The sequence below is a fragment of the Pinus tabuliformis genome, chromosome 2_1, assembly GCF_031772625.1.
Source record: "Pinus tabuliformis cultivar Carrire ecotype Pingquan chromosome 2_1, CPIR1, whole genome shotgun sequence".
Lineage (NCBI taxonomy): Eukaryota > Viridiplantae > Streptophyta > Pinopsida > Pinales > Pinaceae > Pinus > Pinus tabuliformis.
In genome coordinates this window covers 20,697,185-20,714,513 of record NC_142299.1, presented here as the reverse complement: position 1 = coordinate 20,714,513, position 17,329 = coordinate 20,697,185, and the positions used below count along the sequence as shown (strand labels likewise).

The 17,329-nt window shown below is 42.9% G+C and overlaps 1 protein-coding gene across 1 annotated transcript; it reads left to right on the top strand.

Moving 5' to 3' along the window:
* Positions 1-9,368: 9,368 nt before the first annotated feature.
* Positions 9,369-13,514, top strand: LOC149198474 (uncharacterized). Its single transcript, XM_089400305.1, has 3 exons — positions 9,369-10,121; positions 10,422-12,253; positions 12,776-13,514. Exons 1-3 carry the CDS (start codon positions 9,369-9,371, stop codon positions 13,512-13,514), a joined length of 3,324 nt encoding a protein of 1,107 aa, XP_089256431.1.
* Positions 13,515-17,329: the final 3,815 nt, after the last annotated feature.

The following is a 17,329-nucleotide window of genomic DNA, read 5'->3' as shown; positions in this document are numbered from 1 at the left end:
ATACTGGTGGGAAATTGATAACATGAATGACACTCATCAAAGACAAAATAATGAATAGATGAGATAATTAAAGCATCAAATTCCTATTTTGTAATAAACAAAGATAAATCAATTTGAACAGTTCTGCGAATGCTCTAAACAATTGAACCAAGTTCCTCTCAAACCAAATGTGACATATTGTTTTCCTGTAACTGGTGACAATTTGTGCAAGCATTATCATCATGAAAATGATTTAAAAGGGATGTCAGCACAACAAATACATGAGACCAATCAAGACATGGTGAATGGAGAAGAACTTGATTTGTGTGATAAATCATGCATTCATTATTACTCAAGAGGATTTTAGGTGTGATCAAGGGGGAGATTTGCAATAAAAAAATTCATAAGAAAAATCAGGAGTTGTCTATTAAGAGATGACTTTGATAGGCATGATTGATTCATCCAAATGTAGTCTTTGAAATGATAAACTTCAGAATTCCATGACTCTATGATAGATACACATTCCAAACCTGAGTTTGATGCAAGAGAATTGCATGAAGATGAATAAACTGTAAAAGATTCCTGAATCCTGTCAAAAGTAAAATATTGAAAATTTGAAAGATCATACCCAAAATACCAAACTTTTTTCAAAACAAAATTTACATCGAGTGAAACCATGTAGAGAGAAGGGTTGTGCAGGAGAAACCATATCTGACTTAGTGCGGGGGGCTTACCAGAGTCATGAGATCCTGGCATAACCATCAACAGAACTTGAAGTGCCTCGACTCCGTAGTAGGTCCCGAAACTTTCTAGAATTGTAAAATATCATTTTGAAGATTATACGAGATCGTGCATGGTGTGAGGATAATTTCTACCACTGGATTCAATAAGACCACTTCTCGCTAGATGGGAACCATATTTGTCAATGGTTTGACCAGATTATTTAACTTCAACAACCAGATTACTCAAGTCAAAATGTTCTTCTGATCACAAATACAAAGATAAATGAATCGAGTAATTTTCATGAAAAATCTGATTTGAAGAGTTGACTTCATGCAAGTGAAGAGATGATGAGGGTCGGGAAGAGTAATCAAATATTTGATTGTTTTCATTTGCATCATGAATAACCTCACCAACTTGTGCCAATTGTGAGGTTAACTCATTGGATGATGGAATTGAAGAAGATGGAGTACCCTTGTCGCATATAGATACACAAAAAATAGTAGAGCACAAGGGATAGTGATATGAAGAGGAAATTTCAATAAGTACATCTTCTTTGACTGAATCAGATTCTGGATCCAATTTAGTAAAATCTTCATGAGAAACCAAAAGATCACTTGATACACCTGGGCATTCGTGATTGCATACTTCAATAAAGTCATCATCATTATAATTATTGTCACCTGAGGCTACAGATTGATTGAAAGAATTAATTACATTTGATTCACTACCGAGATTAACAGATTGAAAATCATCCAAGAATGGAAGCGCATCATATTTGCATGGAGGATTTTTGAAAATAGATAAAGATTGAAAGCATCTTCACCTTCCTACTCCTCTACTCATGTAAAGTGACTTCCTTGTATCTGATCGCAATTTGAACCAACAACGCGAAAATCAAGAGAGTGCGAAAGACTAGATGGTGGAGTAGATTGATCGGGTAGATCATAGTACAAAGAGACATGACATGTAGATGATAGATGATCATGGAAATCTAGATCAGATTAGAGGCTAGAGTTATGATTGGTAACATTATATTACAAAATGGGGAAGTTAGTATTCGCCATTAGCCTCATGAGCCATTCTGGGATTTCCTCCATTGAATCTAACTCATGAAAAATAGAAGAAGAATGAGAAGGTGGATTAAGAATTTGATTTCCATATTTCCCAACTTCACAATCACCATAAGGAGGCACCCACATCAGGACTAGAAAAAGAGGAGGACAAGGAACAAAAGTAATAATAGTTTCCTCATCTGAAATTAGAGGTGTCTCATGATTCACAAGAGTTGGGGAAGCAGGAAAATCAAGCATTTTAGGTTCACGTGTAAAGAGATAAGAACAAAGCACTCAAACTCTTGTTTCAAGAAATCCTAATTCATGTCTTCTTCAGAAATTTGACAACAAAGGTGAAGGAATCGATCAGAAGAATCCTCAATTGATGCATTAGGCTTCATTCTTAATACATTGATTCTTTTACAAACATCTCGATAGTTATACTTATCAAAGGCTTGATGAATCCCCCCAAGGAACCGATGAAGTGAATGGATGGAAGTATGTGACAAGGTATGACACCATCGATTAACACAACCTTCAAGGGTGAGGAAGAAAAGCACACAAGCAAACTCTTCATCATTGATTTCGTAAGATTCACAAAATTTAAGAAAATCATAAATGTGCTTAGTTATGGATGTTCCATCCTCACCATCAAACTTTATTTTGGAAAAGTGATAGAGAGGCTCATTGGGGATTGAAAATTGATAAAGAGAAAAATTAGAGAAACACCCTGGGAGTAATATTTGAGTATGAGCCATTTTATATAAGAGGTTCAAACAAAACTCAACGAACGCAACTTGTCATTTGGCCCTCTTTCTAGTGCCACTATTGAAGATGTAGGAAATCCGTTAACTAAGAGGTCTCCTTGATGTGAAGTCCTAATTAGACTTCACATCGTTTGGTGTAGGATCCCCATCTGGAATATTTGCCCCATTGTCATATATCTTAAATATATGCCTTCACTCTAACTGTCGCCAAGAGAGAGGGATGCAATGGTTTCTTCAAAAAGCAAGAAGGTGTGCCTAGTGAGTGTTTAGTTTTAAATGTGTCAAGGTTCTTCTATTGTGTAGAAGGGAGAAAAGTGAGCCTCTAAGTGAGAGGTAGTAGTACTACCCAAGAAGAGACACACATGAAGTAGAAGGATCCATCTAACATCTAGCAGAATAGTATACAGAGGATGCGATTGTCGTTACAACCAAAAAATGAAGAGGGATATGTCTAATATCCTATAGAATAGTCCACAAGTATGGGACAACAATAAAAACCATTAAAACACATTCCCAATAATTTAAGTACTAAAATAACCCCAATAGCTCAACTATCTTAGCACATGTGAAAGCAAACATGAAATACAAACATCTGCAGAATAGTCTTACAAACATTCATAATCCATGCATGAAGAACATGCTAGCCTTGAAGGCTTCTGTTATTAAGTAAAAGTTCCAAGACACATGTTTACAATGTACATCACTAGCTCTAGTAGTGGAACATTGGATCCACTCCTTGCTCCTCAAAGAACTAGCTTATCTCTCTAATTCCTTGTGGGAGGAGCGAAGGTGAAAAGTCCTTTGCTCATACAATGAGGGAGTATATATAACCAAGGGCAACTCTTTAACTACCCTCATGAGTGTTTGCCTTCCTATGACTTTTCAACTTACATGACTCTTTACATTCCGTGTGTGTTCTTTTGACTTCCACTTTACAACACATTTTGATTAAAATATGCATGATCCACGTTAGTGTCGGTATCTTCATCCCTCCATCAATGATCAAAATTTCTCTTTTTGCATGCATAATAGGTGTCCCATCTGATCAGATGCATTCCGTTAGGATCATGGATCATCTGATGGTAGTGTTTCATTATCAAAATTTCCCTCATGGTCTTTACCTGCTGGCCTATTTTAACAAGTATAAGTCATTTACAGTCATTTTTGTCATTACATTTGCAAAAGATCACTTTTAGGGTTTTAGGTCTCATTAGGTCTAGGGTTTGTCACCATGGTCTTCAAAAGCTCAATAAGAGGTCAGCAGGCACATGAGGATGTTTAATAAATCCATAAAATCACAAATTCCACTGATGATTTGCTCCATAAAGGGTTTTTACCTCAAAACTCTATTTTGAGGTGAAAACAGGGTTTTTCCATTTCATGTACAAATTTTATGTAATTTTATTGTTTTCATATGTAATAAAGCACCATCTGCAGCCCTGGGTCACCTTGCCAAACTCCAGCACTCCAGCAACTGCAAAAGAGACAAGAACATCCAAGCATCAGTCCATCAAATGACAAAAAAGAGAGCCAAACTACAAAAACACGGTTTTTAAAAGCAAAGTGAAAAGAAACTTTAGAAAGTGGGTTTTCTAAATGAAAAATTAAAGTCAAAATGTATATAAAGTGCTCCTTGGTGTTAGAGGACTTCATTTGTGCTAAAAGTGAGAGAGAACAAGAAGAAAATCGCACTTTGAGGATAGAGAGGGCAAATTGCAGCAAATATCAAGGTTTTTCTTGGTGTGGCGCACCTGCCAGGTGCTATGCACTTGGGCATTGGCACGGCGCACCTGTCAGCCAACCTAAAAACTCAACCCATCGATTTTCCAAGCCTATAAATTTTGCAAATAACATCTATTCAAGTAAGTACATCCTCCCATTTGCCATACCAAGAGGTTTGTCATCCTTGATGGTGTTTTGAATGGTGAAAAATCAAACCCTAATTTGCTTCACAGTATCTTGCAAAAACTATCTAGGGTTTTGTTATTCTTGTTTTTTTTTACTCCCTTGCATAATTTTCCCATATCCCATCCCTCTCCACTAAATTTCCCTAATTTTCTTCCCCTTTCCCTCTCTCATTGACACTCATCTTACCCCCTATCACCAAACCCTAAGCCCTACACCTAATTCCCACTATTCCCCAAACCCTAATCTTCATTTCCCAAACCCTATCATTCCCTAGTAACCCTACAGCCAGCATCAAAACCTTCCTTTTCACTTATATTATCAGTCTACTCATTAAATCCCAAAGAAGAAAACAACAGTCACCTATTCTTGAGAAAATCTCTTCATACTCATCATTTTACACTATACATTTGCAAATATGGAGACAGATTTAGCTTATGAAAGGGATGAGGAAACTGTGAGTGATTCCTCTCAAGAGATTCATGCACCAAGAAAACCACATAAGGGAGGAAAACACATCCGGGAGGAGCCCACCACACTCACAGAGTTACTAGCTTGCCCTCTTGCAGTAACATGCTTTAAACATCAATCTTGCTACCAGTTTTGTGAGATGGTGGAGAGGGTGAAATACCACCATGAACTTTTTAGGCTATTTTTCCTTCATCTTCACAATGGCCAGGTGAACTTAGTAGGTGTTTCCTTCACTTTGACACCTGAAACCATAGCTGCAGCAACAGGTATTCCAAATGTGGGTGAACAGTGGAACAAAGGTAAGCTTGTGGGCAAAGAGCATTATAAGCCTTATATCAAGGCTAGTTATCAAAAGCAAATCAGTAGGGTCTTTCCTTTCAGATACCTACAAGACACTTATGCTCCACTCATGAAGCTTATTATCAAATATTTCACCTGTGAAGGGAGGTTTTATCGCTTGTACACTTACCATGTTAGATTATTGAGGCATTTCACTAGAGTGAGGATGATGAACCTCCCATATTTCATATGCAGAAATATTGAGAAAATGGCTACATTGGTATAAAGGAAACCTCTTCCTCAATAGTTCAACAACATTTATCATTTTTCATTGATCAAAATTGTTGTGTTGCATCAGCTGAGCTTGTTGAATGTTTCATGGGATACTTTCATTTCACATGAGGTTTTCAAAAGCCCTCAAGTGACCACATCAATGTTTCAAGAGGAAGGAGGGCTTTTAAATCAGCAAGAGGTTCACGAGACTCAAACTACAGGTGTGCCAATATTTGTCGCTTATGAAAAGGGCACAAGGAGATTATTTGTAGCTAACAAACGAGTATTATCTCCACCTGGGGTGGAAGGGGTCTCGTTTCCTTCATTAGACCACAGACAAATGCAATCTTCGCCCAAGGTGAAAGGGGCTTTGCCTTCTTCTTCAACAAAGCAGGTAAAGGATAAAGGGAGGTAACCATTGCATGATGAAGGGCCTTTTGAAGGTCAGGAGAGAGATTTTGTTTTGATTTAGGAGGAGGATACTGATTTGATCTCCCAAAACTCAAGGCTCAAGGAGGTCATTAGAGAGAAATAAGCTGACATCCAGGCCTTATCCCTTAATCTTGAGAGGGCTAAATGGATTATCAATTTCCTTGAGCAACAAAACAAGAAATTGGAGGACAAACAAGTAATCTTGGAGCTGCAAGTCATTAAAGAAAATCGGCAAAAGTCCAAGAGGGCAAAGGGCAAGTTGATTGAGAAAAAGCATAATGACCGGGAATATGTGTTAGAAAAGGTGAATATGCACTTCGAGAGGCTGCTTGAGAAAGCCAATCAGAAGAAAATGATGTTGCGCCACATGGCTTATCACTATTTGGCATGAAACAAAATTTGTAAAACAAGGATAAGGAGCCTAAAAGCCAAGTTAAGGAAGACTTTGAGGAGCAAGAAAGAGAAATATAAGCTCAAAATCTTGGCTGAAGCTTCATTGGCCCAGCATAGCACCTGACATAGATCACTCATGCCAAATTTCAAGAAATTTGGTGAACTTTTTGTCAATTTTGAATTTTTCATGGTAAAAACAGGTTTTTCCAGCAGGTGCGTAGCGCCACCTAGCGCTTGCTTTTGATAGGGACCTCCTTTTGAAAAAAAATTTCATTTTTGGATTCCTTATGAAAAGTTATGCATGCTTAGAAATTACTAGGAAATTTTGCCAAGTTTTGGGTCACCAAAAGGGCCAAAACACCCCAAAAATGCTCTCTTTGCCACTTTTTGGCCACACAGGAAGTAGTCTTGGGAGATTGCAATTTTGGAGGGGCAAAGACCCTCCAAATCAAAAAATTCAAGTTGTTTCAGAAATTAGACTCACAGGGTTTTCCAACGAGCTATCCTACACCTGATTTGGACCTTAGGAAGCCTTCCAAAATTAGCTTGGAAAAAGAACTACGCACAGGAAAAACCCTGCTATGCACAAGATGAAAAAGTGCCAATTTTGCTCAAAAACTCTGTTTTTTGTTGAAAATACAACAAGATGATGGAGCTTAGTGAAAAGAAGTCGCGTTCACTAAGTGGGCCCGCAGACTATTTTTGGCACAAAGTCTATTTTTAGACATATGGATCATGGTCTATGAGTTGCAGGATGCTATTTGTGGATGATTGGTCGTGTTGGTAAAAATAGATGGACTTCTATTTTTAGACATATGGGCGGAGTCTATTTTTAGATTGCTAGGCTAAAAATAGAACAGTCGAATATTATTAGCTCTTAATAATATTTGGACTATAAACATTATCTTATCCTCTTGCAGCACTTTAGTTCGAGCTACGGATGTGGCACATGCAACTGCCAGAAGGAAATACGCTTTTCTTATGGGTTAGTTGAGCTATTGCATGATGGACTTCAGTCAGAACTCAAGTGATTGAGTTTGGTGGAGTTGATGGAGTTGTGTTCAGTTTGACTTAGTTGAACTAGTTGTATTTAGTCTAACTGCAGAATACACTAGTGATAAGTGATGTGAATTAATCATTAATTAATTCACTAATTATTAACTCATAAATCAACTAAAGAATAAAAATCTGATGCAGCCGGTCAAGGGTCAGATGAACTAGGGTTTGGCAAAGAACCCGCAACGGAGCCGTCGGCACTGTGCAGCAATCGCACAAAGCCTGCAAGAAACGCGCTGCAGCGTGACAGAGCTGCAGAGTACTAGCAGAGGCAATGGATCAGCCTCAGGGGGGGGCGTCAGAGCCCTCCCCCTCACAGTACCCGCCTGAAAATACAGTCATTTTTGGCTCAGTGAACCAGGAAATCCTGAGCAAAGGGAAACAACAGCACAATGATGAAAACGAGACAGGACACCGGATAAACAAGGACGGTCACGAGCCAGAAGGACATGAAAATCCAGATCAAAGGCAGAAAATCTCCTCTTCTACATGCCGACCTGTAGCCAAAGAACGGCCAAGAATCGAGCTGCCTGGAGACATCATAGAAAAGAGAATAGAGTACATGACTGAACATGCCCTCATTGGGAAGTTCATAGGGTTCTGGCCGACTGAAAGAGCTTTATACGGATGGATTGCGGCGAAATGGAAACCCAAAGGAGATGTCACCCTTCAGCTGGGGCCGAAGGGCTTCTTCACAGCAATCTTTGTTTGCCTAGAGGACAAATACAGAGTCCTGGAAGGAGGGCCTTATTTTTTTAATGCAGCAGGACTTTATATGAGGAAATGGATTCCAAGATTTAACCCTGATAAAGAAGACCTCACTTGGGCCCCGGTATGGATCAGATTATATTCTCTTCCAGATGAATATTGGGAAGAAAACATACTCAAGCGTATTGGAAATGGAATAGGAGAATACATCAGAGCGGCAGAAGAAACCAAATCGCGTAAGTATATATCCTATGCTCGAATCTGTGTTTTTATCCGCCTGAATGAAGCCCTACCAGAGTCGATTACTCTTTCCCACAGAGATGAAGAATGGACCCAGCCTCTAGATTATGAGCACGTTCCCTTTAGATGCCGAAGATGCCATGCTCTGGGGCATCTCTTCAGGGACTGCCCTCTCAATGCCAAAGCTAATTCCCCTGCACCTTCTGAAAACCAAACCCAAGATGGCTTCACCAAAGTCACAAATAGGAAACGCTCGCACAAAAAGCCTCAAAATGGATCCAAACCCCAGCCAAACAAACCCATAGATCCAGCATCCAAGAACAGCTTTGATATACTTGCCCAAACCCCTGAAGAACAACCCCTCACCTCTGAACCCATCCCCTCGCGCCCTTCTTCCTCATCCCACCCGCCCCCCTCTGATCTTCCCTCCAAATCTCATTCCCCCAGCGCCTCCCCTTCTATCCTAAGCAGAGATCAGAAAGATCCAGAGACGATTCACAAGAACATGGAAGTTGATGGAAAGGAAGATGTTCCCCAGGACCCAGAAATCAATAAGGAAGACAGCGAGCAAGTGGAGCGAATGGACGAAGAGCCGGAGAGCATAGATCTAAATGGTTTAGACATTCTGGAACTAGAAGCAGCATGCAAAAAACGGGCATATGACTCCATATCAGAGCTTCAACTCAATAAGCTCGAATTGGTTATCTCAAGGGCCTATCATCAACACCAACTTGGGATACAACCAGGCAGTCATTGGGATAGCCACCTGCGCCCAAAAGACTCCAAAAAGAGAGGACGGAAGACAGATCTCCAGCGAACTATCGAGGTAGGGAAAATCCTGGTAGATTCAGGCAGATATGCAAAGTTAACGAAGTACTACAGGCCCTCCAACAGTAGTTAATCCATGAAGCTCGTATCCTGGAATTTAAGAGGGCTTAACAGCCCCGGAAAACTAAGGATGTTAAAAAACATGATTAAAATGGAAAAGCCGCAGATGTGCTTTCTCCAGGAAACCAAATGTAACAGTTCCACTCTAGGCGACATACTATCCAAGGCTTGGCCAGGCTGTCGTTCGGTTGCTGTAGACGCCATGGGAGCCTCTGGAGGGCTTGCTATAGCATGGAATACCCAAGCGGTAACTCTCACAGATTTTCATGCCTCTCATCATCTCATTCAAGCAGCCTTCCACATACTGGGAACCAATATTCATGGCAACATATCTAATGTTTATTTTCCGCAAGATACAGGCAGCAAAATCAGGCTCCTAGACACCATTGAAGCCCTAAGCAATAACAGAAGTCACCCGCTATGGATAGTGGCAGGGGACTTTAATATGATCACCAATAGCGAGGAAAAGATAGGAGGGAGAATCAGATTGGAGCCGGAAGTAGCACGCTTCAAAGACTTCATCCAAGCTGCATCCCTTATCGACTTGCCATTTTGCAATGGCACCTTCACCTGGAGCAATCGTAGAGCTGGGAAATCCCAAATCGCCTCCAAATTAGATCGATTTCTAATCTCCGACAATTCAGTGCACCTAGGCGGAGATATCTCAGCAGAAATTCTTGCACACACGGGGTCGGATCACTGGCCAATTGCTCTACAATGGAGAAGACCAGGGGATCAAACAAAAAGACCCTTCCGCTTTGAGAGTTTCTGGCTTTCGCACCCTGCATTCAAGGATTTCGTCAAGACCACATGGGCATCTTTCATCCCTCCGAAAGGCGCACAGATGTATCAATTCCAACAGAAGCTAAGATTTCTAAAAAGTCAGCTCAAAAGATGGAATAGGGAGACCTTTGGAAACATATTTAAGGCGCAACAAGATCTGAATCAAGAGCTGGTGAACCTCCAACAAAAAATAATCACTGAAGGGCACACGGAGACCACCCTGAACCAAGAGCGACTCATTCACAGTCAGCTTGAAGAAAGGAGAAAGCAGGAGGAAATCTACTGGAGGCAAAAATCAAGGGTCAGATGGCTGAAGGAGGGGGAGCGCAACACCAAATTTTTCCACAGAACCACGGTGCAGAGAAGGATGCACAATACCATCCCCTTCATCCAAAAACAGACAGGGGAAAAAGTCGAGAAGCATGAAGAAATTGAAGAGGTACTCCTCAACCATTTCCAACATGTCCATCAGGAACCAGTAAACGACAGGCAACCGGCTATTGAGAAAATAATCCGAAATGTGCCAAAAATCATATCGGAGGATCACAATGAGCTTCTAATGCGCCCTATTCTTCCACAGGAGGTAGATGACGCTATGGCCCAGCTCAAAGAAGGTAAGGCCCCAGGCCCAGATGGATTTACCACCACATTCTTCCATGCCTTTTGGGACATGATAAAATTGGAGGTGTGGCAGATTGTTGAGGAATCCAGGGCCATGCGCTGGCTCCTCCCCTCCCTCAATTCCACTTTTATCACACTCATCCCCAAAGAGGAGAATTCCATCACTCCTGACAAGTTCAGGCCCATAGCTCTCTGTAATGTCATCTACAAAGTCATAACAAAAGTCATAGCAAACAGGTTAAAGCCCCTCTTACCTCTACTTATCTCTCCGGAACAGTCGGGGTACGTGGAAGGGCGACAAATAATGGATGGCATCCTCCTCACGCATGAGATAATCCATTCCCTCAAGCACTCAAAGCAGGCAGGTATGATTCTCAAACTGGATCTCTCTAAAGCTTTCGACAAGCTCAGTTGGACTTACATTCATCATATGTTAAAAGCTTTTGGATTTGGATCCATGTGGATTCGCTGGATTATGAGCCTTATCACCTCCACTCACTTCTCCATCCTGGTGAATGGCATCCCCTCCCGTCCTTTCAAGCCCTCTCGAGGTATTAGGCAAGGTGACCCCTTATCCCCCTTCCTTTTTGTTCTGATGGCGGAGGGTCTTGGCAGACACATCAAACATGCCCTCTACTCTCAGCAGCTAAAAGGCATCTCGGTCCACAACACCCCTGCCACTTCTCATCAGCAATTTGTTGATGATACCATGCTTTTTGGTTATCCCTCTGCCCAGGAAGCTACACGCTTCAAATCCCTCCTCAACGACTTCTCTGAGGCTTCTGGAACTCATGTCAACACCTCCAAGTCGCAGATATTCTTCTTTCATACTCCTCCTCAAGTCAAATCTGCTGTCACTCGCATTCTTGGCTTCCCCGCTGCCACCCTCCCCTCCAAATATCTCGGCGCTCCTCTCACTGCTTCTGCCTTAAAACTTCCCGCTTGGAGCTCCCTCCTTGAAAAACTTGAGTCCCGCCTCAACCTCTGGACCTACAGATCTCTAAACCTCGCCAGTCGGGTGGTGCTCATCAAATCTGTCCTTCAGGCCATGCCTCTCTATCTCTTCTCAATTCTTGCAGCACCTAAGTGGGTCCTAAAGAGAATAAGAAGCCTACAGCGTGATTTTCTTTGGGGCAGCTCAGCAACAAATCGCAAATGGGCTCTGGTTAAATGGTCTTCTGTATGCATGCCCAAAGACAAGGGCGGCATTGGACTTAGGGACCCAGAGCATAGTAACTCCATCATGAATGCCAAGATCTGGTGGCAATGGATCACTAACCCAGAAAAGCCTTGGGTCAAAATCTGGACAGCCAAATATGCTAACCACAGACCTCAAGAAGAACTCATTAGGTTCACACCCACTGAAAAAGGGTCGTTAATTTGGAATGCCGCCAAGCAGCACTATCACCTAATCCAACAGCACAGCTTCTGGGAGATCAGGAATGGAAGATTAGCTAGATTTTGGACAGACGCCTGGAACCAATTGCCCAGGTTAACTAGTGTTCTTCCTCCAACTCTGCTACCTAATAGGCAGGAGCAGCAACGGGATAAAGTCCATCATTTTTGGATACAGGAAATAGAGCAAGGTTACAGAAAATGGAGACACAGTAATCAACTTCTCACAAACGCAACCAGTCAAGAGATGGAAGACCTTGACAAAGAATTAAGAAAACGAAGAATTCGGTATCATGAAGGCAACGACATTCTCAGATGGGGTTATCTACCCAAGGGGACTTACACCTCAGCCGAGGCCTACAAGTTGATCAGCAATCTTCCACCTTCGACTGATCCCTTATGGAGCAAGCTTTGGGAGCTCGGATTATGGCCCAAAATTTCCTACTTCCTCTGGCTAGTAGGACACAAAAAAATCCTCACTTGGGACAGACTAAGGAGAAGAAGCTTCCAAGGCCCTTCTATATGTCATAATTGCTTTCAAGACGAAGAAACCCTCCAGCACCTTTTAGCTACCTGTCCCTTAGCCACCCAGATCTGGGAAAAAGTGAGCTTCAGATGCCAAAAAAGATGCAGAGAGGGCGAAGACATCATCAGCACCATCAGGCAATGGCCAAAAAGCCCCTACAACTGTGAGATCCTCAACCACCTGTGGAAAATCATCCCGGGTCTAATCCTATGGAATATCTGGAAGGAACGAAATAAACGTATCTTCAAAAACACAAGCTCCCATATTGATGAAATATGGCACAGGCTTCAAGGGAATCTCAACGAAACTATGATTCTCAGAACTTGGTCGAAGGAGGATCTCCCCTCAACAGACAATGAGAGAAACATCCTCGACAATTGGCATCTGCAACTGCCACAAGAAGTTTACAAGCAGCAACCTTCCAATAGCAACAGCAAAGATGATAGCTGCTGGAAAGCCCCCCCAATTAATTCTTTCAAACTCAACTTTGATGGGGCCTCCAAGGGCAATCCTGGAGCTGCTGGATTCGGAGGAATTCTGAGGGACTATGAAGGCACTCCCCTGCAAATCTACTTTGGGAATATGGGATGGGATACTAACAATTCAGCCGAGCTAGAAGGTCTCTGGCAAGGTCTCCTACAAGCGGAAAAGCTCAATCTCCAACCCTTGATTGTGGAAGGGGATTCCCAGCTACTCATCAACATGGCCACCCGCATACAGAATGGTTCCCAAGCCTGGAAAATCGCCCCCAGCTGGAGACTAGAAGCGAGGCTAAACATCATGGAACAGTATCTCCGAAATAACAGAGACATCTCATTCAATCACATAAGAAGAGAAGGCAACAAGATAGCCGACCTATTGGCCAATGTAGGGGTTGAAAATGATCAGGTCATCCTATCAGGATCCACGGATATCATTCAAAACAACCTCCAAGCACAGGAATGCGAATGCCTCATCCAGAAAGATGCAAGCCACCCGGATGCGGGTGTTAGCACAGGAGAGAGTGCCAAGCCACATGGCTAGCAGGTGATGACACGAGCCAGCCAGCGGAAGGACACCAGGGACGCCGCCGAAGACATAAATGTGGAGGCCCCCGCTCAGAACCCTTAATGAAATTAAAGGCGGATTGCTGTGAGGGCAGGGCGCATTCATGGCGCTCAAGGTTCAAGGGAATGTTAATGGATTTAAGTTGGATGAAGGTATGGGGTCACACCATTCTCAGCAAGATAGGCACGCTGCGCAGTCGAGCCTGGACATTCTCTGCCTTCTGGCAGACGCTGAGGACTTTGAATTCTCTGCTATTCAAGGAAGGGGCATCAAAGAACTATCTTCAGGTGCCGAGAAGAGCAGCGCTGCATTGGCATCCCTGTTTCACTCGGCCAGTTCCATTGTCAACATGGTTAGGCCAAGAGAAAGACAGCCGTGCAGACGTGAAACTGGTCGTGGGGGCTCCTCACGCCCTCCAGCAGCGGATACCCACCACCATTGTTGTTGCTGCTACTGTTATAGACGGGCTGGAACTCCCCACCTACAGGCATCACAGTTCTTGGATACGGGCAACCCAATTGAAGGACCACCAGCGCTTCCAGCGTTTGGCACCGCAGTGTTTAATTTGGGACACCTTAGTGCACACATTCCAGTCCTCTTCGTTAGGGACACAGAGGAGGATGACGACGGATCAAGCAGCAGAGAAGCGCCCTCCGATGACCAATCGGGAAGGGCTAAGGAAAAGACAAAGGGAGCACCTGAGAAGGCACCCGCCCAACCTCAGACGCAGGAGGCGTCGACGTCCAAGGCAGGAGAAGAACGGGCAGGACTCCTGGAAGAATATGGTTGGGTCCCGATCATTGAGGAGGAACCGGAGGAGTAGCAGACATTGGCTCCGTCATCCATCTTTTTGTCCAGGTCCAGTTTTAAGGTCTTCTGTCTCGGTCGCTTTCTATGTTTGGGATAAATCAAATGTTTTTGTATGGGTCTTTTAGTTCGTCTGCAGGTCTTTTTGTGACTTTGTTTCAGTTAGTAAGTCTTTTCTGGGCGATTGCACATGTCCACGGTCGCCCCTGCGAGGGTGGTTTCTTGTGTCACAGCCCCTGCATGGGCAAGGTTAATGTTAAAAGGAAAATCTTGATAAGTTTTGAGGCAGCTTGGACACATCTCTCTGCTAAAGGCAGCTGCCAACCCACAGTGCCACAGATGGCCATGGGAAACCTGTTTTACTGCCTGTAATGATCTTTTGTACATAATATAATTACTTAGCATAGTTTTACTGAGAAAAAAAAAAAATCAACTAAAGAATACATCAGTTAACTCAGTGCATGGACAATTCAGTGGAGACAAGTGTTAGAGGTGAGTGAAAGGGCAAGACAACTGTCAATTGTGACTATAGTTGTGCATGAGATTTGCACAATCAATGGATTGAGTATTGCCAATGAGGATTGTGTGGTTCAGCCAAGGGAAATAAGATTTTGGATCTTCCATTCTCATCTATTCTCATGCAGGATTGCGCAGTGGAGGCATGAAAGCAACGAAGGAGATTTGAACCTGTGATTGATTCAGATATGAGCTAGTTTGTGTGTAACAGGTGGAGATAGTACTGAGTACTTGTGAGGAGTATTGTACTATGTATTTTTACATGTTCTCAATCAATATAATATACAGATAGTTGGGGGTTTTCAGCTATATACTTTCCCCGTGATATACTGTGTTGATATGTGTGATTGATGCTTCAATGTGCGCATGCGATTGTTTCTGAATACTGCAAATTGATGATCAATAATAGAGGAGGTTATGTATTATGCATGCATTCCAAAAATAGTGTATAATCAGGATAATCTCTATGAATAAGTGTTATATTATTCAAAATTTCTACATGGTATCATAGTGGAGTTGATCATCAGATCTATTATTCAGAAAGTGTTTAAATTTTATTTCTTCAGGCAGAGTCTGTAATCGGGCCAGGTAGCCTCTGGATTCATCCTTATTTTGGAAGGTGAGATATCCGGTAAAAGCCCATATAGTCAATCTCTGTACGAGAATTATTTTGTTCTCACGAATTTTAGATCAGAAGCGGTTGAGTTTTGAGCTAGTGGAATTCGAATTTGCAGCAGTGTTTTCTTGGTGTCAAAGTTGAAATGTCTTTACACAGATTGCGATTGGAGTATGCTCTTGAAGGTAGCTCGAATTATATTGCATGGAAAGACAGGATGGAGGCGGTGTTAGATGAAAATGGGTTGAAGGAGTTCATAGATGCTAAGGTCCCAAAGCCTATTGATGCTGCTCACGTTGAGGCTTGGAAAAAGAAGACAGAAAAGTGTCGAAGGATTCTGTTGGAGGGCGTGAAGGATCACATTGTATCCTTCCTCCATGGAAAGGCTTCTCCATACTTGATGTGGAAAGCGTTGACAGATTTATTCCAAAGCAAGAGTGACCAGAGGAAGTTGGAGCTCAAGGATAAACTCAGAAACATTAAGTGTGAGAATGGAGACAGTATGCCCAAGTATCTAGCAAAGTTCACCCAAGCCGGGATGAGTTGGGAAGTGTGGGGGTGACTGTCGATGATGAGGACTTGGTGAGCTTGGCTCTCCTTGGTCTTCCAAAGAGTTGGCATTCCTATCAGGACTCTGTCAATGGTCGGGAGAAATTGCCAGGATGGGAGAGACTTTGGTTGGATCTTGTGCAAGAGGAGATCAGGCGGAATACCAGGGACGGATCTTCATCAAAGGCATCTGATGAAGAAAATTGCGCTTTGGCTGCCAAAGCAAAGAAGGGGAAGGAGAAGGGTTCTCTTTCCAAATCCAATTCTTCCAATGATGGGAAGAAGGTTGACAAATTGAAAGTGCGATCCTTTCATTGTCATGAGGTGGGCCATTATGCTGCAAATTGTCCACGGAGGAAATCCAACAAGGGATCCAAGGAAGAATCTGAAGGTGAGGCACTTGCTTCACAGTTTGAGTTGGATTTCACACTCTTTGCATGCATGGTTTCATCCATGGTGGGAAGTGGTTGGTTTCTTGACAGTGGAGCTTCTTTCCACATGACTGGTGACAAGAGTTTGTTCAGTACTTTGGAGGAGAAAGATCTCCAGATACTCATAGCAATGGGTAATGATGAGAAGTATAGTGTCTCAGGTGTAGGCATAGTTATTTTCCAGAGGGAGCATGGAGCTCGCCTTACCTTGACCGATGTCAAGTATGTACCAGGACTGGAGAGAAACTTGGTGTCGATCGCGATGCTGGAAGATAGAGGCTATGATGTAGTCTTCAGTAGGGGAAAGGTTTTCCTTAGACACATCATCACTAGACAGGTGAAGCAGATTGGTTCACGGGTCAAGAACCTGTATGCTCTTGAGGTTCAAGATGCATGCAAAGCCTTGAGCAGTGAGGCAACTGATGGAGACTTGGTGGTTGAGAGGAAGCGTATATTACCTCTCAACATGCAGAGCCAGAAGAAGTCTCAGACGACTGTGGAGGAGCCACGACTGGTGCAGCAGCTTCATGAGGTTGTGGAGCATCCACAACAAGGAAAGATGAGAGGAGATCGAGTAGAGATATATACTCATGCAGAGACCTCTATTAGGGGGAAACTTCGAGCTAGGTGGGCTGAGGGATCACATGTAACCATACCTCCAGGTAGGAGGTGGGGCGATATAGAGTGATTGTCCCAAGGAGGAGGGGCAGGATCCTTGAGGTACCCAACCTCTTGGATGAGACCTTGCTACGGGAGCCCCGATGTGGAGTAGCAGGAACTGACTGATTGGGTAGAGACAGATGCAGATGGAGCGGCAGAGAGAGATAGTGCAGGGAATCCCAGTACAGCGCATAGCTAACAGGCTGCAGCAA